General features: G+C 53.1%; 11 protein-coding genes across 11 annotated transcripts; 9 read left to right on the top strand and 2 right to left on the bottom strand.

The window, feature by feature from the left end:
- Positions 1–1,396: 1,396 nt before the first annotated feature.
- On the top strand, positions 1,397–1,894 carry AB675_899 (uncharacterized protein; the record flags this gene model as incomplete). The annotated part of the gene is made up of 1 exon (XM_018149496.1): positions 1,397–1,894. The coding sequence occupies one exon, from the start codon at positions 1,397–1,399 to the stop codon at positions 1,892–1,894; it is 498 nt and encodes a 165-aa protein (XP_018005839.1).
- A 59-nt stretch (positions 1,895–1,953) lies between these two features.
- Positions 1,954–3,116, top strand: AB675_900 (uncharacterized protein; the record flags this gene model as incomplete). The annotated part of the gene is made up of 3 exons (XM_018149508.1): positions 1,954–2,059; positions 2,121–2,232; positions 2,285–3,116. 3 exons carry the CDS (start codon positions 1,954–1,956, stop codon positions 3,114–3,116), a joined length of 1,050 nt encoding a protein of 349 aa, XP_018005586.1.
- Positions 3,117–3,925: 809 nt separating this feature from the next.
- On the top strand, positions 3,926–4,867 carry AB675_901 (Sorbose SOU1; the record flags this gene model as incomplete). Its single annotated transcript, XM_018149519.1, has 4 exons — positions 3,926–4,257; positions 4,309–4,405; positions 4,468–4,738; positions 4,788–4,867. 4 exons carry the CDS (start codon positions 3,926–3,928, stop codon positions 4,865–4,867), a joined length of 780 nt encoding a protein of 259 aa, XP_018005692.1.
- A 115-nt stretch (positions 4,868–4,982) lies between these two features.
- Positions 4,983–5,588, bottom strand: AB675_902 (putative MFS-type transporter; the record flags this gene model as incomplete). Its single annotated transcript, XM_018149530.1, has 1 exon — positions 4,983–5,588. The coding sequence occupies one exon, from the start codon at positions 5,586–5,588 to the stop codon at positions 4,983–4,985; it is 606 nt and encodes a 201-aa protein (XP_018005773.1).
- Positions 5,589–5,680: 92 nt separating this feature from the next.
- On the bottom strand, positions 5,681–6,348 carry AB675_903 (putative transporter; the record flags this gene model as incomplete). The annotated part of the gene is made up of 2 exons (XM_018149541.1): positions 5,681–5,992; positions 6,046–6,348. The coding sequence occupies 2 exons, from the start codon at positions 6,346–6,348 to the stop codon at positions 5,681–5,683; spliced, it is 615 nt and encodes a 204-aa protein (XP_018005879.1).
- A 1,528-nt stretch (positions 6,349–7,876) lies between these two features.
- On the top strand, positions 7,877–8,854 carry AB675_904 (uncharacterized protein; the record flags this gene model as incomplete). Its single annotated transcript, XM_018149552.1, has 2 exons — positions 7,877–8,049; positions 8,128–8,854. The coding sequence occupies 2 exons, from the start codon at positions 7,877–7,879 to the stop codon at positions 8,852–8,854; spliced, it is 900 nt and encodes a 299-aa protein (XP_018005961.1).
- Positions 8,855–9,355: 501 nt separating this feature from the next.
- On the top strand, positions 9,356–10,438 carry AB675_905 (uncharacterized protein; the record flags this gene model as incomplete). The annotated part of the gene is made up of 1 exon (XM_018149563.1): positions 9,356–10,438. The coding sequence occupies one exon, from the start codon at positions 9,356–9,358 to the stop codon at positions 10,436–10,438; it is 1,083 nt and encodes a 360-aa protein (XP_018006070.1).
- Positions 10,439–10,805: 367 nt separating this feature from the next.
- Positions 10,806–11,810, top strand: AB675_906 (uncharacterized protein; the record flags this gene model as incomplete). The annotated part of the gene is made up of 1 exon (XM_018149574.1): positions 10,806–11,810. The coding sequence occupies one exon, from the start codon at positions 10,806–10,808 to the stop codon at positions 11,808–11,810; it is 1,005 nt and encodes a 334-aa protein (XP_018005762.1).
- Positions 11,811–12,775: 965 nt separating this feature from the next.
- On the top strand, positions 12,776–13,681 carry AB675_907 (uncharacterized protein; the record flags this gene model as incomplete). The annotated part of the gene is made up of 1 exon (XM_018149584.1): positions 12,776–13,681. One exon carries the CDS (start codon positions 12,776–12,778, stop codon positions 13,679–13,681), a length of 906 nt encoding a protein of 301 aa, XP_018005514.1.
- An 822-nt stretch (positions 13,682–14,503) lies between these two features.
- On the top strand, positions 14,504–15,472 carry AB675_908 (uncharacterized protein; the record flags this gene model as incomplete). The annotated part of the gene is made up of 1 exon (XM_018149595.1): positions 14,504–15,472. One exon carries the CDS (start codon positions 14,504–14,506, stop codon positions 15,470–15,472), a length of 969 nt encoding a protein of 322 aa, XP_018005582.1.
- A 1,935-nt stretch (positions 15,473–17,407) lies between these two features.
- On the top strand, positions 17,408–20,157 carry AB675_909 (putative mitochondrial chaperone BCS1-A; the record flags this gene model as incomplete). Its single annotated transcript, XM_018149606.1, has 2 exons — positions 17,408–19,976; positions 20,045–20,157. 2 exons carry the CDS (start codon positions 17,408–17,410, stop codon positions 20,155–20,157), a joined length of 2,682 nt encoding a protein of 893 aa, XP_018005684.1.
- Positions 20,158–20,554: the final 397 nt, after the last annotated feature.

Here is a 20,554-nt window from a genome sequence, read left to right on the forward strand (position 1 = left end):
AGTAGTCGCTAGCAACGTCGAGGAGTGCGATTTTTGGGGCAGCTCAGTGCTCGCAGGAGCTCGACTCAAATCCCATGAGCACTTCGAGGTCGGCCCGGCAGGCGAGGTTGCGCAGGTACATCCCAGCAATTTTTCGGCGCAGTCCCTCGTGGCCGGCAAGGACGATCGAAAGGTCGAGTGTGGCGTCCACAGAAATTCTCTCTGTGACTTCGCCAATGCCCAACCATGGCGCTGGCCTCATGCGTTCTCGTGGAAATCATACATTCGTGTCCTGGCAGTCAGCAATACCGCTTGCACACGAAACCTGGGGCAGGTGATCTTTGCGTTGTTTCGGGCGATCGCAGCACACGTACCAACGGGTCAGAACAACTTTGGAGTGCCTACATCAAGTCAACGTCTTCCAGCGACAACGCCGTTGGCATGGCAGTGACTGATTCCTGGTGTGGAATGAGACTCGTCTGATGACGTTAAGTCTGTAGCGGCAGTACCTTGACACCGCGGTGCTCCTGGCACCATCGGCACCTCGAAGCTTGACCTTTGATGGGCGCAGGACTCGCTCAGACAGTTAAGTGAATTTGCGCTGATAAGTCGAGCTGGAGTCTCATGATCGCTGGCTCCAGAGTCCCTTCACTGCCGCAGGGGCCTCAAAGCGTTGAGCTGCAGATGAGCATCGCTCCATGACCGTGAGCAGGTCAGCATTCGGAGGGCGGGCAGGACTTTGTCGTTGTCATACGCTGCGCAACATATGATGCCCCTGAATGAAGTGTAGTCCGTTGCAGGCGCCTTCAAATGGAAATGAGGTGGGAAACAGATAATCGAATGATGCTCTGAGTGGGGGTCACAAGCTGGGAATTCGCCGTCTTCCCGAGTCTTGGCAGAGCAAGGCCGCGCTCTTGGCAAACACGGGGGCGGACCTCCGTGCTTAACATTGTCTTAACCCCAAGACCGTTCAAACGATAGAGCACGGCTGTCCACACGTGCATTCTCCTTCTACGACGACAGATCAGACCTGTTCGGCACCAACATGATCGCAGAAAGATGCCCGATCGCGAAAATTTGCGACCAAAGTAGTTGCCATGTTTCCACACAATGATTCCGATCTTCTAAGTCTCTTCATGCATCAACTGGTCCAGCCGAGACGATCGACGAACCATCTGCCGGCCAGCTCGCACACGATGTGACGGCTGAGATCAGGGTTGGGTATTTGCGTCTATTCAGCGGCTCTACCAGACGATGTGCAACTCTAGGAGACACGTTCCCGTGTCACAAAGGTAATCGTGATGAAGGTACTCACGACGAAGGTACAAGTAGCCAGCCTAGTTCTCATGAATGTTTCCTTCAACCATTCAACGATCACTGACTTTCGTCTATTCTCTTGACTCCTTCATCATCGAAGATGGCAAACATTCTCATACTCGCGACCGCCCTCGTCGGTCTGTTGCGCACTGTCCAAGGCTTACCGACACCCCATGTACAACGTAACAGCGATCTTGTGTGGGGCAACTGTACCTATTTTGAATATGCAACCGAGCTCTACGGAAAGGTTGATGCTCCTCACGAATGCGCCATCCTCCAAGTTCCCCTGGACTACACCAACCCTAGCAGCACTGAAACGATCAGCCTGGACCTGAACAGAGTCAAAGCTAGCGCCAAGAAGGTGCTTGGGAGCCTGATTGTGAATCCGGGAGGTCCAGGCGGATCTGGTTTGAAATATGTCGCGCACAGCTGGGCTAGCCTCCTGATGCAGTCTGGTGGACAATACGACATCATCAGCTTCGACCCGCGTGGAAGTGGCAGGCTCTGCCAGCACTATACTGTGGCCAAGAAAAGGATCAGTGGCCTCCTCAGAAACGTCACGACCAACATCCCAGGTCTGACAATTCAACCGATGTGACATTGCAAATGGCCGAGGACATTTGGCCGGCGCTCACGGCCAACGCAGCGGCCTGCAAGATGTCGTACGCACGCACTGGGACTTTCTATGGTACCGTTGCTGTTGTCCGTGACATGGTACGCATACTGGACGCGATTGGTGGCGATGGCCTGTTACGATTCCATGGTATGTGGATCCCGATTCTGTTCTCATACCCCTTCCGACGTCTTCAATGCTGACTTTCCAGGTGCCTCCTATGGCACGGTCCTCGGTTGGACCTTTGCTCAGATGTTCCCAGAGCGGGTCGAACGTATGTTGTTGAACGGCAACGTGAACAATGTTGAATGGTGGAACGGATAGTACGTTGTCGGCTCCATGGATAGTCACTTCCTCAAACTAACCAAACCTTAGCGAAGTGGCGCGCGGCAAGGACACCGACAAGGTGTTCCAGAATCTTTTACAAGGATGTGTGGACTCGCAGGGGAAGTGCAAGCTTGCTGAGCTGGGCGACGTCGACACTATCCGAAGTAAGCTTGAGGCGAAATTGGGCTCTCTTACCGATGGCCAAGCAGCCAGCTTCAAGGCCATGATCTACAATAATCTGTACCATCCTTCGACCTGGTCTGAAGTCGTGACGAAGCTGTACGCTCTGATCGAGAACGGAGTTCTAAGCAAGAGAGAGCTGGTCAAGAGAGAGCTGGTCAAGAGAGAGCTAGACCGTGGCGATCCGGTCCAATGCTCTGACTTTCGGTTCAGGGCAAATACTGCATCTGAGCTTGCCACTTTGGCTCAGACCCAGAACCCTCTCGACTGGTTCCATTTCCAGCAAGGTTCTGCATGGAATTGCTACGCGTGGCAATTCGACGCAGTGGAACGATTCGAAAATGCTGGTCGCCTTCCGCCTGCCAAGACAAAGAATCCTGTACTACTGGTAAATCCAACATGGGATCCCGTCACGCCGCTCGCGAACGCCCACAACAACTCCCTCTGGCTGGAACGCTCCGTTGTGCTCGAGCACCGCGGCAACGGGCATGGCACTGATGATCTTCAGAAGAGCCGCTGCACCTACCAGGCCATGCGCGACTACTTCGTGGACCTTAAGATGCCGGACAGGGGCGCTGTCTGTGACGTCGACGTCCAGCTCTTTTCGGACGACAACTCGATGACAGTTTTGAAGCCTCTGTATGAGGAGGCGGGATTTGAGGTGCAAGACGACGGAACCCTGAAGTATTTGTCGAAATAAGAGGTCCGAGGTCTGCTCCAAAAACGGTTGTAGCACGTCGCTACAACGCTCAGGTGTACTGACGCCGACAACAGCCGCACGACTACAACACAGCAAGAGATCTTAGACGTGTGCTCATGGGGGTATGAGGTTTCAGACACAGTCATAACCTAGGAAGGAAAGCACTGCTCTTGGCAGTTGTGAGTACATTTCGGGTCCACGACATAACACAAAATTGGTTGCAAAATCGATAAATGCCATGGTCAGCAACAGAATACACAGACACTGACCCGAACGAAATCAAACGTCCTTTACACGAACAACTTCCTTCTCCAGGTCCGATTCACCGGAAGTTCTCTATTGTCGTTGAACTTCTACAGCCCCACATCTGTCATCTTCATTTGGCGAAGCTTCGGTACGAGCACCTCAGGCAATTCGTGACCGCGTACTTCCCTACACATCTTCCAGCCTTCCCATGAGCACCGCCAGGCGTCTGACCACGGAGATTACCTGCCAGAGGACTGAATAACATTTTATGTTCATCTACTGTAAGGCTTACAACCCCATAACGCGGGCGCTCCTTCTCCAGAGCGAGAATACTCCCATGTGGGGCTCTCCCTCATCCCCACTCAAGTTCAAGCCATCCTCGTCCTTGACTCCAACATCTGTGTGGGGTAGTCTGGGGTAAGATCCAGAGTCCTCGAGTTTCTATAATGTTCGGAAGTTCCACGCGGATGAGCGTATAACAGAATGTGAAATTCTACCCACAATCATACTCTATATGCGAGGCAAAATTCATCGTCCGACATAGTCTACCTAAATCTCGAAACATGGACCCCGCCGAGTTTGGCATCTCAACGCTTCCGCTCCAGCACAAGCCATATCCCCTGATCGATCGCTCTACGCTCGCCAACGCCAACAAAGGCAAGGTCGCCCTCGTGACCGGCGCACAGCGCGGCATCGGCGCAGCCATTTCAGAGAGCTTGGCTGCCTCCGGTGCCAACGTTGCGCTCTTGGACCTTACAGAGGAATCGCTAGCTTCGACGATCAAGGCATGCGAGGCGCATGGGGTAAAGGTCAAGGGGTATGGCTGTGACGTGACGGATGAGGGGAGGGTGAGGGATGTGCTGGTGGCGGTGGAGAGGGATTTGGGACCTGTAGAGTATGTTTCTGTGCGCTTTTGACATGGTCGAGGCTGATGTTTTGTGCCTAGCATACTGGTCAACAATGCAGGAGTGATGATGCATCGCCCACTGCTAATGTCGACTATTGACGGGTTCTGGAGGCAAGTGGAGATCAACCTGAAAGGCGTACGTTGGCCATTGCCTTTTCTTTCTTTCTCTGGCTCTGGCGCTGTTTCTGACGGGCGCAGCCAATCATCCTGATCCATCAACTTCTGCCAAAATTCCGCGACCAAGGCCACGGCTGTGTGATCAACATCGCCTCCCGCAGCGGTACCGTCGACGTGCCAATGGCACTTGGCTACAATACCTCGAAAGCCGCGTTGATTCGTGCGACGCACACGCTTCAACGGGAGATGGAAGTCGACGGCCTCGATCCTGCGATACACATGTACGCTCTGCACCCTGGCGGCGTTTTGACCGACATGGGTGCTCGGCAGCGCCGGCGGACGTCGTGGCGAAGTACGGCGATGCGACTCGGGACGAAGCATTCTTCAAGGACCTCTTCAAGGATCCGCCGGTTTTGTGTGGACAGACTTGTGCATTCCTGGCCACGGGACGAGGGAAGGACATGCGGGGTCTGTTCATTGACTGCCGGCAGGATCTGTCGAAGGTTATGGCTCTGGGTCGGGAGAAGCTCGTCAAGGAGCATTACAACTACCTCGGCATGAAGTTTTTGGAGGGTTATTGCAACGAGCCGTAGACTCTAGCTGATGGCAAACTTTGATGACTTCCTGAGCCGATCGCCATAGCGGTAGAAAATCAGTGGTGCTGGGATCAATAGAACCGTGAGGAAGCCCAGCAGGGTTGTAGCCCAACCAATGCCGAGATTGTCGTACATCTTCGGAGCTGCGAGCGGCAGTCCAGCGCCAACTGCGCTTCGTATAGCTGTATTGGCCGCCAGAGCACTCGCAGACAGAGGCAGATAGATGTCGATGATGTACACAACACTGACAGCGAAGACCAACATGATTCCAGCGCCGAAGAAGAAGATTGGTATGACTTGTGCGATCCAGTGTGTCGAAGAGCTCCATGCCATCCAAAACAGCCCAAGCGGTAGGAGAATCGAGCCAACAATGATTGGCGGTAGACGATCCTCAGGTAAAACCTTGCCTCGAGCGAGATAGCGTGGCTGCAGCCATTTCGCGTAGAAGATGCTGACGGACAGTGCAGCACTGGCTATTCCCAGAAGCATAGATAAAAATGGTAGGGAAGCAGTTTGTGGCGGCCAGCCGCGATGTCGGAAGATGTAGGGGATACTGTAGAACGACAGATACTGAATACCGTAGACCAGGGCAACGTAGGCATTCATGACGTTGAGCAAGAGTTCGTGCTGTGTCATTCTTAGTGGTCGAATCAAGTACTTTGACAGAAAAGCTCCGAGCTCTGGTCGAGGCTCGCCCTTCAGTACAGGTGCGTAAGTCTCTGGTACGAGGATGAAGCAGGTATGCCGAAGAAGAGCGCCATGATGCCTGTGATCCATGCCGTCCACCGCCAGCCAAGCCCCTCCGTGATGTAGACTCCGATGATAGGCCCGAATGTCGGTCCCATGAAAGTAGTAGTTGCGTAGACAGCGGAGGCTGTGCCACGGGCTGCAACTCCCCAGAAGTCGGCGAAACAAGCAGTGACGAGGACTAGCGGTGCTGACCCGAATGCGCCGGCGAGGAAACGGCACACGAGCAGACCTCCCAGATTCGATACCAGAGCAGTAGGGATCTGCAATAGCCCAAACACGGCGTAGCAACGAAGATGGGAATCCTCCTACCAACTGCTTCTGAGAGTGGGCCCCAACACAGAGGTCCTAGAGCAAACCCAAGCACATATAGCGATACACCCAGGATCATTACCGTCGTGGTGGTGTGGAACTGATGAGCAGTCGCAGCGATGGTCGACGAAAAGACCGAGCTAGCGAACGTGACGGTGAAGGTGATTCCAGCCAGGCATGCGGTTATGACAAGCTTCCGCCATAGCGGGAGATCGTATGGGTTGTTAAACGCGATGGTTGGTGGCTGCGGCGGAGCTTGTGAAGCTGGCTCCCGATTCTGCTTCTCTTCATCTTCTCGCCCAGCCATTACGAGGGCGATGAAGCCAAGCTCATATCAGCCAAGCCAAGCTCATATGGCCACACATGGCTGCAATGCGGGGGCTGCCAGCTTGATAAAGAAATGGAAATTAACCGCAGCATTTTGAGCTTCGCGCTGGGGAAGAAGCGAGCGTGCCGGTTGCCGTTTCATCTCCTTGAAAGGGCCGAGGCAAAACGGAGGTGTCATTAGTGATCCTGTGACCCATTTATCTTTATTATGCCCCGGACAAGATACTTAACCTCTTGCCTTCCATGTAATGGAGTGGCTGCAGGTATCTAACCAGAATCGCGGACCACGACGCGTGTCGCGGCCCTGTGGGAGGTAGATCCAATGTTCGTGCATAGTGCTAAACTTGCGACTCGGCTTCCTGCGTCGGAACTTCCGACCTCGAAGCCAGAGGAAAGCTCCGATAGGGCTTGGCAGTTCCATCCTGCCGTGTACAACAACGCGAGCTCTTGCCCCACCTTCCATCAGTGTCAGCCTCATCAGGCAACCTCACACACAACCCCTTGCTAAATTTCACAGCTTCGCAGCTCCGGTACTAGAAGCTCTATCTATGTGTTTGAGGTCCAGCTCACTTCGATTGCGAGATTCCGCTCCCTCTGTCGTACGAATCAGCACACTCGACCTTTGGCAAGACTGTGATGACATATTCATTGAGATGCTGTCGAGCATAAGGCGCGCCATGCGAGAACACTGATGCGACCGCAGTTCGGTCCAGGCCTGTTCTGGCGAGACTGTTCACGGCAAAGGTAACATACCATTGGCGGCCCACTTCCAGACCTCTGGGTTTGCGACCGGGATATGGATCAAGTCGCGAATTCTGCGACCATCCCGCTTGGCACCAGATAACGCGAATGGGACGATGGGAAGAAACTTGTCAGGAATCAACAATAGGGGAGCCATATAACTTATGCTTGGCATGTTGACCAACGCGGTCGATTCCCTACCGCGACCGGTGTGGTATGACAGCGCGGGCTCTTCCTGCCATGAAAGAAGTATGCCATAAGGTCGCGTTGTGCATCCATTCTATGAATGCCGGCTGAGAGTTGCCCAGAGTGAGGGTGCTTATACTCGTTCCTTGGAAGTTACTCTGGACGATTCTCAACCCGCATACATGGACTGGATGCACAACGCATGTTCAGGAAGTGGTGTAACTGACTCGGTGGTGGTAAGTACTTATAGGTGAGGTACTCCTATGATGATCCGAATGCTTGGATGCATCGACGAGACCACGGGACCAGGCAGTATGTCTCAGCACCACAGGTGAAGGATTGTGCTCACTTGACTGGATCAGAGACCAATGCAGACACAATTGCTTCATCAAGTGAAGTATCGTAGCGCGACAAGCCGACTTCGGTCACGCGGGGTCTCTGTTTGCGAACAGAAATTAATTTTTGGTCTTCACTCAGAAGTTCATTCGCCCTTTTCGACACGACTCCATCACAGCTTCGGAATTGATTACGCACCAACGCACAGCGCGCTCCTCTCTAAGTACGTGCTGGGGGTCATCAACATGCCTCCAAAGCGGAAGCGCGGCGCACACAAGCCGTGGCATCATCGCAAGAAGAGAAGGGCTGTCATGGACTCAACATACACCCCCAAAGAGCCCGACTCGAAAGAAATCTACAAATCACCCGAGAACTTCGATCTCATGCGTCTGCCCACAGAGCTGCGTCTTCATATATAGTGAGTGCCATACGCCGCGGGATGGTTCATGCCTCACCATGCCCTCTACTGCGTACTGAGAGTGCTAAAGATTCATAGCAAGCGACTACTCTCGGCCGTAATGCACAAGCCACGCCTTGTCTGGATGCATCGACTAATTCCCATATGGACTGGACCAGCAAACCTGAGACCTGAGAGATACTACCGCCAGGTGACTCCAAGTCTTGCCGAATGCGAGCGCAACGAGATCAAGGAAAGCCTACATCACCACATCTGCGTACACCCTGAGGATGCTGTCTTCCACGGAGAGTCATCCTCGACGTTGGTTGGCACACTTCTCAGCCTGGCCAAGACGTGCTGCACGACCCGCGACGAGATCATGCCCTTGCTCTTCAGCAATGTCAAGATCCATGTTTCAGATCTTAGTATCGCGTGTTGGTATGGTACGGCGCAGCCATTCTCCGCCGGGCACACTCTACGCCTCGAACTCACTCATCCAGTCCCCGACAACGTCAACCGCAGTTCTCGAGAGCGCTGGCTGACTCAACTTCTCGCTCGGTTCCCACGACTGGAATATCTGGGCCTCGCCGGCATTCACACCCATAAAGACGCGAAGAGATGGGGCACCACATTCAAGCTCGGCGACTTACGTATGATGAAGTTCATTCTCGATAATACCGCTCTCGAGGGCGTAATGACTTGTTATGGTACCAATCGTGGTTGCGAAGATGATCGGTACGAAGACGGCGGGTGCATGCCCCAAATCGCATTTGTCACCCAGCGGAGCTATGGGCAGATGTTTCAAGGTGACTTTCCAGGAGGTTGACTTTATTGACGTGGAGGATGAGCTCCAGCGTGGCTTGGCCACGTTACCGAAGAAGGGCTAAAGGAGTAGCGCAGACTACGCCAGCAAAGTGCGATTGTCCTAGGAGGAACAGCCACCAATCGATCAGTCCGCGATTCATTCTGGCTAACATCAAGTGGTGGCAATGCAGCATCTTATTCGGTATTTGGATGTTCTCTGCAGCAATGATCATACTCATGACTGGCACTTTAAAAGTCATGATATGGCTACAGTAGCTGAGGTCGAAATAAATCAGGTACGAATGACTCACAACGTTGGAACACATCAAAGCTGAAGCACGACAGTGACTGACTTCGAGTTGAGTCACGCAACCGTCCATTTCCGTGAAGTTTCGACTCATTCACGAGCCTTGTTGTGCCCCCTGGACTTCTCTACTGTACCTATCTGGCTACTTAAACTAGTCCTTCTCTCCAACTTCGACTGCACGCACCACTTGTGGCCACGTCCTCCAGATCGTCGACAATGCCTCGCAAACCAAAGCCAGACCCATGGCAGGACTTCTGTCTACCGTCTAAGCGCTCACCGATGATCCAAAAGTCAGGTGCAGCGGCAGGCAATCTCACGCTCATCTCTAAGAAGCCGAACCTCACCCTCAGTCACGGTCCGAACAAGTTCGATCTCATGCGCCTACCTTCCGAATTGCGTATCGAGGTGTACAAGAAGCTGCTACCAAGGCAGTGGCCTGGCCTCTGGGTCCGTCCCCGCCCGAAGACCTCTTCAGCTGATGTTTCGCCCTTCGTACACTGCAGACCACCTAAAGCCAAAGATCGCGCAACTTTGGTTCGCTTGAACGGCTACGGACGAAAGGACTGGCATGCCATCCGAGTCTTGAATAACAACTGGAACCCTCTTCAACACGAAGTCGCCCTAATAGCACCGCTACTCAATCTCGCCAAGGCCTCACGCACAACACGCGCAGAAATCATCGCCTTGCTCCACAACCTCAGCTGTTACGGAATCCCTCGACCAATCTTCTTACCATCCGCAGTTCCCAATCACTCAGTCATTACCCCATTCAATCTCCATACGTACCTCTCCCAGCGCTTCTTTACCCAAGTGTTCGCGCACCACCCCAAGATCGACTACCTCCAGCTCAGTGGCGTCCACACCCATAAAGTTCCGACGTACTGGGGCACACGCTACGAGGTCGCTGACCTTCGGCTGATGAAGTTCATCCTCGACAACACGCATCTCGAGCGCGTTGTGGTTATCCGCCAATACAGTCGTTTCTGCGAGGGCTACGACATTGACCAATGCTCGGGCGAGATCGCAATTGTGACCGAGGCGGGGTTTGAGTGGCATTTTGCTAAAGGTAGGCACTGGTACGGCGGGGAGATTCTGGTGGACGTTGAGTTGAGCAAGTGGGAAAGCGCAAGACGCGCGAGGGCTGTGAAGGAGTGGAGAGGGGACAAGCATAACGAGGATTACGACTCCTCTGGGACTTCAAAGCCTGATTTTCACAATGGATGGAGATTTCGTCATAAGAGATACAGAAATCATCAGAACGATCTCGCGATGCGTCACTTCTGGGGACCGCTACCTTGAGTCTCAGGTAGCAGCAAGATGGGAGGCGTATCGTTATTGTTGTCGTCTTTCGCGCAGCAGAGCAGGCTGAAAACCAGCAAGGCAGGTGTAACAGACTTGAAGCAATCATACCAGCAGTGCACAAAGACCCGACTTCACGAAGTCACGGTACAGATACATCGCTGCGCGTCTATCTCATTCGGCAGCCTGAAGATAATGTTCGACGCTGTCACTTCATCAAGTGAAATCTCTCGTTTCAGGCAGTCAAGTTGAGTACGCGCAGTCGACTTCACGGGGGCAACCGCAACCCTTTAACCTCATCAACCTTCTCGCACCGCCATGATCCTTCTTCTCTACCACTGCTTATCGTTTTCCACAGACCCTCGAAATGGCCGTCATCGGCTTTTACAATCTAGGCTCAACGGCACCAAGGAGAATACATGAGAGCAGCGAGCCGTGTCGTCAGACGAGCCCTCCGCGCAATAAGGGCAAGGCAGCGACACACAAAGGGCCCAAGAACTTCGACCTCATGCGTCTGCCAGCGGAGCTACGTCTCGAGGTGTACAAGAAGCTGTTGCCATCACCTGATGGTCTTGGTGTCTCTTTCTCCCGAAGTCGTCATGTCTCTTTTGCATCTGCCGCCGGCCCGAATCGACAGTATAATGGCATGTGGCGTTCACCAATTCGTGCTACTCCTAGTCTTGGACAGTGCGAGGGCATTGGAGATGACGAACTCAGCTTCCCTGGCCATGCTCAAGAACATGGCATCATTGCGCACGACGACGTGTGGCTCTTCTGCGAAGACCGATTCGGACCATTACTGAACTTCGCCAAAGCCTCGCACACAACACGTGATGAAGTCATGCCCATACTCAATGATAATATTGAGATCGGGGTGCAGGACCTAAGCATTGCCTGCTGGTACTCAGCCGCTCGTCCATTCTTCACACATTCGATCACTGCCTTTGAGATCTGCGCGCCTCTCGACATGCCGCAACAGCTCAAAGAGCGCTGGCTCACACAGCTCTTCACCCGCTTCCCCAGTCTCGACATCCTCAAGCTCACTGGTATTCACGCCCACAAGGCCGCCTCTATTTGGGGAACTCGCTACAAGCTGGACGATCTGCGCATGATGAAGTTTGTGCTAGACAATAGCAGACTTCAGAGAGTCGGCATCATCTCTTCGGACGGCACTAATTGCGCTGCTGACCAGGAGGGAATCTATCGGATCTGCCACCCCTTCATTGCTTTTGCCACTGAGCCGTTTCAGTGTGGCGCGGGTGTCGTCTTCTCGGAAATCGACTGCGAGGCGGAACTCAAGAAGGGTATGGGTAGCGTCGTTGCTAAGGGTACGAAGCGTAAGAGACGCAGTTGGGCGTTGCAGAGATATTGAAAAGCCATCTACGCAGCGTAGACTTGTCCTTGCCGTCCTCGGCTCATCTTCAACGATTTCATAACGAACGCTCATCCACAGAGAGATCGTTATCACGTCCAGTCGGCAGGAATCGAGTGCATCATCGCTAAGCAACAAAGGAGCACGCCGACGACAAGCTCACACAGTCAGAATCAGGTCAGTAGAAGGTTCGTCAGAAGTGCATCTTGAAACGGATCATTTGGATTGGGAACACTGGATCTGTCAGGCAGAACACGACACTCCCAAAGAGTCAAATCTCGATGCCATAGCTCCAGAGAGGACATGATGCATTTGCAACCATGGGGAGCGATCATTCCGGAGGCAAGCCTGAGATGTCGTCCAAACACAGCGTCTTCGACCGAATCGAACACAACGCGTTTACCAGCTTGACACAACGAGCGCTGAAGACGCCTGACGCCCAATAGAGTTGGCGCCAGATGGTCCGATGCGCCCGGACACACCATCGGGATATGCAGACAGATAGATAGTTGAGACACAGACCCAAAAATATCAAATTGCACAAGCGATAAGCCGTCAACCGGCGTGAATTGTGCCCTTTCCCCTTGATCCCGCGAAAGCTTCCGCTTGACCCTTCTTGTCATCGTCTTTCTCGTCAACCCAAATTCGGCGCTGTAAGTCTTCATAGACGCAGGATGACACTCGTCCGCTTCACATACAGTGTCGACATTCGCGAATACATGCTAAAATACTTTCGAATAAGTCACTTCATCAAATGAAGTTCCCCATCTCGGGAAGACAGGTTGAGTCACACTAAGCCGCCATCATCAACTATCTGCAGCCTTTGATACCATCAGGCACCTTGCACGTGCGGAAAGGCCTTATCTAGCATCTTCCCGTGCTTCGTCTTGTTCTCATTGACGACATTCTTTGCGACCAAAGTGCGCAGAGGATTACCCACTCTGCCGTCGTCAAAGCAGGTCGGCATGGCGCCAAAGAGAAAACGCCGCGACAATAGGCCGGGATACGCCCGCAAGAGAAGAAAGTCATTCGTTCACCAAGGTCCAGAGAACTTCGAATTTCTGCGTCTGCCTAGTGAATTGCGCCACGAAGTCTACAAGAAGATACTTCCTGGGCGACTACCTTCTTCACGCACCCTTCTCAACCGCAAATGCTATGGCCCCGAATTCCCCATTCTCGCACGATGCAGAGCCGGTGGCAAGGACACATTACGGCTCGCACGGTACTCAGCCAACGACATTCGGCAACACGTGGAGACTGATGGCGCCTCTTCGCTTCTGTTAGGCAGCAACAACTCACTCACAGCGCCGTTCAATCTTGCCAAGGTCTGTCGCGTCATGCGTGATGAGGTCCTGTCCTTCTTCCTGAATGGCTTCCATCTTCGCATCGAACACGTCGGTATTGCCTGCTGGTATGCGACCCTTCGTCCATTGCTGCCGTCCAACCTCATGAGCCTTGAGATCATCACCCCAATCGAAGAGTGCAATCATCTGCAGCAACGCTGGCTTGCCAAACTTGTCGAACACTTCCCACGACTTGACTACCTCCGCATCAGCGGTATACACACCCACAAAAGCGCTTCTCACTTTGGTACCCGCTACAAGATCGGTTACCTGCTTGTGCTGAAATCCGTTCTCGAAAACACCAACTTCCAAAGAGTATTCACGGTCCCTGAAGATGGCAACGGCTGCAAGCAGCAACGAAGCGGTGGTTGCACCCCCAACATCGCGTTCGTCACGAATGTGGGATTCCAGAAGCACTGTCAGGACACCGCCGAACAGTCTTTCTCCGAGATCTTCGTCGAAGAGGAGATCGTCAAGTCTCGCGGCTCAAAACACGCAACGAACATGAAGCGATTAGCACAATTGTAGCTGTGGTGGCTGGTGCGTACGGCTATCTATCCGGCGAGCGAACAATGTTAAGATCGTTACCCCTGCGAGAGATATGCGAGAATGATGGTCTATTCGGGTCGTGGCCCCAGCTACTGCCGAGTATGTGCTGAGCAGCAATCGCGACAGTCCGCTGTGCAGAAAGGCATGAGACCCGCAATGTGCAGAAAGGCATGAGACCCGCAATGCAAACGATCAGCTCACCAGATCGTGGGCGAAGTGGTCTCGTGATTCATGGAGCGAACGGCGACGAACAGCGAGCAGAGCGAAGGCGAAGGAAAGTTGTGTTACTGCCGAGCGGGAAGCAATGATGGGCTTGAGTGTGGCCACGGACGGCGAGATCGAAGGCTTAGACGTGAAAGGGATTATGGGAGCCAGGTCTAGGCGCATCACCAGGGGAACGACGTCGGACAGCTCACCGTCGTCGAGTGCACTGCCGACCAGCTTCGCAAAGAGCGAGGCAGCTGGAATCGGCTTTAGGTGATAACTTCTGCACAACAATTGGTGAGGACCTTAGGCTATACTATCCGTCTACGTAGTTCACGCAGCAGTCTGGAGCTCACTCTAAATACACTCACTTTGTCAAGTGAAGGTCGCCTGCCTGGTTAACAACACACACCAATCACCCCAAGCCGTTGTCACTGTGCAATCACAGCCTTCTCACTCCGTTGACCTTTCCCTCCGCCTCGACACATCTTGTCGCCTACAACCTTCTGCTGACTCCGAGAATCTTCAACACCAGCTCACACAGCACATCAGGCAGTCATGGTACCTTACCTAGACTTGCAGTGGGCGTCTCGCGCCATGGCTGCCGCAGACGCACGCGGAATAGGCCAGTCAACCCCTCCGCTTCCTCCGCTCCCTCCACTCCCTCCACTCGACAAGCGCACAGCACCCACGTACAAAGGACCGGAGAACTTCGACCTCATGCGTCTGCCACCCGAATTACGTCTCAAGGTGTACGAGCAGTTGCTACCAACAGATCGCAGTACCTTCTTCGTTGAAGTCCACCGTCGCCCAGGAACTGCGTCGAACTTCAGGGCGCGTAAATCAGGCAGACAGGCTTGGCCGCAGCTTGCAGATGTTGAGCGACCCGCAAAAGGCTCGAGCGGCTTCCCTGGTAAGGGTGATATGGAGTGGTTCTGGATAGTCAACGATTGGGCGCTCCTACGCAAGCCAGATGCAGTGCTGAAGCCTCTGGTAAACCTTGCCAAAGCCTGCCGTACTACACATGCCGAGGTCATGCCTCTGGTGTGCAAAGACTTCTTACTGGAAGTCACAGATTTGAGCATCGCCTGCTGGTACGCATGTGCACGTCCTTTTTTCACTCCATCAATCACCACTCTTCACATCACTGCCGAGATCTACATGCGCCACTACCTGCGAGAACGCTGGCTCACACAACTTCTCCTGCGGTTTCCCAACCTCGAATATTTCAAGATCTCCGGCGTCCACAGCCACAAGCGAATCTCACAGTATGGTACCCGCTATATGAAGGACGATCTGCTCATGATGAGATTCATCCTGAGCAACGCCAAACTCGAGCGAGTCGGTACCGTCTTCGACGATTCCGACGACGGTTGCGAGGACGACGGCCTACTAGGGATTGACTGCTCTCCTACAATCGCTTTCGTCACCGGTAATGCCTTCGAAAAGCTCTTCCAGAACTCCACAGAGGGCGTTTTCGCGGATATCGATTTCGAAGCGGAGCTCAAGAAGTCCGAGAGTTGTGTGATGGTTGAGAAGAGTAAGAAGCGCAAGAGACGATCTTAGATCTCCAGTGTCATCCTCGTCCGGGCCTGCGCAAGACACCAGACACGAGCAATCCCACATAGGGGAGAGCATCATTGTCGCCATACCTCTCGTCTTCAAAGCCATCATACAGGACGAGCAGCCATGGGGAAACATGCTGTGCATGTTCTTGCAGCAATACCATACGCAATCACACATATGTAACGCGTGAGAAACACTGGGGACAAACCTCACACAGCTGAAGTATCGTGAGCAGAAGCTCCGTCGTGCACTCCGGAAGAAATCATTTGAAAGGAAATATTGGAGCAATCAGGCTGAATGAGACAACTCCAGGGAGGCAGTTCTCGGGAGGCAGACCTGTGGATTGCATGCTCTTCAGGCGTCCATAATGAGAATACCCTTCTAGCGCAAACTCCGAGATGCCATCTACACCCACCATCGTCGACCAGGAGACGCGAAGTAGCTCAACGACTTGGCTCTAACGGCGATGGTGACCTCGCACGCCGCCATCAAGCTGGCGTAAGAATACTTCGATCCTCGCGGAGCCTGAATGTCGGAGTGTAGATACATGTCTTAGGAAACAGATAGAAAAGAATGAAGAATAATTCCTGCCCGGGCGCGTCATCCGGCGCGCCGGACGCTCTGCCAATGGTCCAGTACCCCGACCCGCCTCCATGTGTGATTCTCTGCTCAGGTCCCGAGGCATTCCCCTGCATGAATCATTCACCCTGATCGTAGAACAACGGCATGACAACACCCGCAACGGAGGGAGCGGAGACATCCAGTCCACGTTTCCAGCGAAACCAGGTCACCCGGTCTCACGAGGCCTCCACATGAGACCGGATGACAGCGTGTTCCGCCCCTAAGGACCTTCCAAATCCTGCACCCAAGCAGTCAGAGCAGAAGCACGCATCGATAGCTCCTTCTCCTCGGTTAAAGTTCTCTCACAACACCACAAGCGGCAGGTGCAGGTGCCTACCCGAGCACCTTCCTCGACTGCTTGTATTGTGCTGTCAACCGGCTCCGGTTGGGCTTCGCATCAGACCGGATGACAAGCCGTCTCGCGACCGCGGCTGCCTTCCCAATACCGCGCCCAATCAGTCGCAGCAAGAGCACAAGGTCCTCAATAATCACGTGACTCCGAAGTCAGGTGCCGACAACTTAAATCGACGACTTCTCTCAAGTGCGTCCATCCCACCTTCCTCGTAGCACGTCCTGAGCACTTCATCGTGCTTGCACGCTTGATTGTTCGAGCCTCTGGCTGTCAAAAGCTTGACACGTCGTTGGACAAGCACATCCACCACTCCCGGGCGATTGCTTCCGATTAGCAACTCACAAATGCTTTGCTTCGACCATAGACGGATATGACATGCCCTCGAATCACAAAAGGGGACAAGCGCCCATCGCGAATGCATTTGAACGACGTACTGAGTCTTCCTCCGCAACACTGACGATGCCATGCTGTCTGCTGAGACGGTGACAGTAATATCACGCTTCTGTAACAGCTTCTCTCGAACCTACACTGATTCAGCATCTTTCGACCGTGGCCGAGTGTTCGATGATATCCCAGCATGATCTTTCGAGGCGATTATATCGACAATCATGGACCCTCCGATAATGGCTTTCGTGGACCCCTTACGACAATACCTTCACGTTATCTGATGTCTACTGTCTTACAGTTGTTAGCATGCTGCCTTCCAAGAAGCTTTGCGTTGGATCTGCTACTGAATGCCTCAGCCGAATTCGGTGTTCCCTGGTCATTCAGTACCACGAGCTGTACCTCGAACGTTGTGATTGTCGATGAAGTTGCTCATGGCGTGGCAAATATCTGAAAAGCAGCGAAGCAGGGCATTTCAGTTGAGATTCGGTCACGGCACTGATGCTTCACCTCTGTCACTCCGTCATCCCTGGCACTCCTCTTCACAAGAGTCCCCGGCACATGAAGTACACTTCGCGATGCCTGCGCCACAGAGGTCTGTCTGCGACCTCCGATGGTTGAAGCCAGCCTCCTCTGCAATCTTCCGCGATGTTTCTCTGGATACTCTGACACGAATCGACCCGCGTTCGGAAGAATTCAACGACGCTTGCATCTCTCTAGTCGCATCATCCTCGACACTTGGTTGTTTCATAGCAATATCGATTACGCAACGCGCCTTCAACATGGCAGGGTTTCTGTCACAGCTGGCTGGCAAAATCGACTGGGACGCTGCAGCTCATGGCACCGCCGACTACATCTCAGACGTCGCCAATCACATTGACACTACAGCAGCAAAAGAGAAGATGCTAGCTTCCGAGACGAACAAAGAATATAAAGATATCAGCAATCAGTCCATCCAAGCAATCACACGCGAAGTCACTGAGAGGGTGCTTTTAGATTTGGACTCTCGCTACATGTCAACAACGAGCTCACCAAGGTCCTCATTTCTCGATCGACGAACACCTTTCTATCCCAACGGAGACTCTCCTACGAAAGAATCTCTACGACTTGTTGGTAGCGACAGCAAGGCATTAGCTGAGAACGACTTATCGTGTGTCCTGTACTCTCGACCAGGCGAGGACCCTAGATCTGCTTGTCCACCCGACGCATCAACTCCGACGACAAATACACCCTCAATCTCAGGTTCATCAAGCACTTCAGCATTATCGCTCATCACTCACCAGTCTACGTCTGCTGGTAGAATGGCTCCACCTTTGAACCCTCGATTCATGAACCCCTCCGAAGGGTCGAGTAGTCTCAAGCGGTTCTTCATGCTGTTCCTCCGACGCTACGCGTGCAAGTCCGGTTACGCGATGGTCCAAGATACATTCGGCTCTGAGGTGGCTGCACTCGCGAGACTCTGGTCAACATTCTCAAACGTCATCAATGTCATCGCACTCATTCGCGATATCTTCAGGTTCGTCGGAAGTATGAATTCTTCACTGTCACAAATTCCTGGCAAAATCCTGGAGTCAGTCAAGACGAACCACATGGTCCGGATGAGAACATATCTGGGCACAGAGCTCGCTACCAATGCGTTAGAGTGGATAAAGGCTGCGAAGAAGAAGAAAGGCTCAGATCTTTCGCGTATCGATCGAGCTAAATTATTCCTCATGCGTAAAGCTCTAGCTAGACCCTGCAGGTTCTTTACGGCCAGCACCCATGAAGGCGATGAGCACGATGCTTCTGAGCAGGACGCGGACAAAGACAACGGAAAAAAGGACGATGAGAAGAGGGGCAAGCTGAGAATCGACGAGAGAGAATACGTTACGGACTTCTTCATCTACCGCGGCAAACTCATTCTATTCGAGGAAAGCGAATCGGAGAACGAAAACAACGTTCTGGATTTCTTCTGCCTGGACAAGTCCACCAAGGTGCTTGAAGACTGGCTTGAGGAAGTGAATAAGTCTGCTCAACAGAAGGGCAAGGTACGCATCTTTACCTACTCTGGCGGCACTTCATGGACTTTGTTGAAGTCCAAAATACAGCGCGCCGTGGAGAACGTGTGGATGGAAGACGATCTCCGAGCCGACATATTGTCTGAAATTACAGCGTACTACGAAGAAGATGAGGCAGTCGCCCGAAGTCTCGGCATTCCATGGCGGAAAGGGTATCTTTTCCACGGTAAACCAGGGACTGGGAAGACCACGCTTGCATATGCTCTAGCTGGACACTTTGGAATGCGAGTCCACGTGCTATCCCTGACACATCCGAATCTGGACGATGAAATGCTTCTCAAGCTCGGTGAGGCTCTTGGCGAAAAAGACCTCCTCTTACTTGAGGACATCGATTGCGTTGGCCTATCTCGGCAACGTACAGCTCCAATAGTCAACTCAAGATCAAAACATGACATCAGGTCTGTACAGCTATCCATGCGAAGTCAATATCCTGAGAAGTCCAGCAACACACAGCGACGACAACACGCGCACCAGCGTCGCATTGCTCAGCTATCTCACAAACCAGGAGACAAGGGTGCATACCGTCGATGGCAGCGTGACCAACTTCTGGACGAGAATGCGGAATCGGAGTCTGGATACGATGAGGGCAGTTGGCATGAAGAGGAGGAAGAACAGGAAGAAGAACCATCGCAGTCCCCGAATCGTGTCACACTCGCCGGCCTGCTCAACATGCTCGACAGTGGCCGTGCTCCCGAAGGCCACATCGTCGTCATGACCACCAACCACAAGGATGTCCTTGACGATGCTCTAATTCGCCACGGTCGCGTCTCCCGTCAAATCGAATTCAAGTATATCACCAAGTCGATCGCGAAGCAGATGTTCACCAAGATGTACGATGTCAAATCGCGAAAGGCGGTGAACTATAGTGGGGCGCAAATCCCTTTCCTTGCCGAAGACTTTGCAAGGAATTGCCCGGAGGGAGTACTGTCTCCAGCTGCCATTCAGGACTTCATCTTCGCGCGCAAGCAGAATCCGAAACGAGCAGTTGATGAGATCAAGCAGTGGGCGGCAGCGAGGAGAGAGCGGAGATTGAGAAGAGAGGCGATGCCTTGCATGATGAAACCGTTGTCGCGCCTGTCAATGGATCTTGGTCGGAATCTCAGATCCAGATACGGCGAAATTCATACTGATCGGCGGCGCATGTCAGCTCTACATCAGAGAAATGCGAAGCGGGGGCCAAGATTAAGCTGCCCCGATTACAATCGAATTCGCATTCCGAGATGACCCATGTATCCTTTCCTGGCAAGCAAGGTTTCTCAGCGGTTACGTAGAGGAGCAGTCATCGTCCCAATATCTTGGAACTTACGGCGGTGGTTGCGCCTGAGGAGAAGGTGGTGATGAGGATGACTTGGATGACTTGGAAGGCGAACTACCAGTGTTGAGTCTTCTTCTCGGCTTCGACTGTGGTGGGTTGCCCGGAGAGTTCAGCGATATAGCGGAAAAAATATGGGACGTAAGAGACGAAGAAGGAGAGTATGAATGGGGGGACGATTCCTGCCCAGGCATCCGGCGCGCTGTACGCCCTGCCAATGAACCTGTTGCCCCACTGTGTTTCCCTCCTATTTTCTGCTCAAGTATGAAGACATCTGTATCTCCCTGCATGATTGTTGCCTGTGATCTGAGGACAAATGAATAACAACGCTCAGAGTAAAGCAATGAAACACCCAC

This window comes from Cyphellophora attinorum (genome assembly GCF_001299255.1).
Source record: "Cyphellophora attinorum strain CBS 131958 chromosome Unknown Contig1, whole genome shotgun sequence".
Classification (NCBI taxonomy): domain Eukaryota; kingdom Fungi; phylum Ascomycota; class Eurotiomycetes; order Chaetothyriales; family Cyphellophoraceae; genus Cyphellophora; species Cyphellophora attinorum.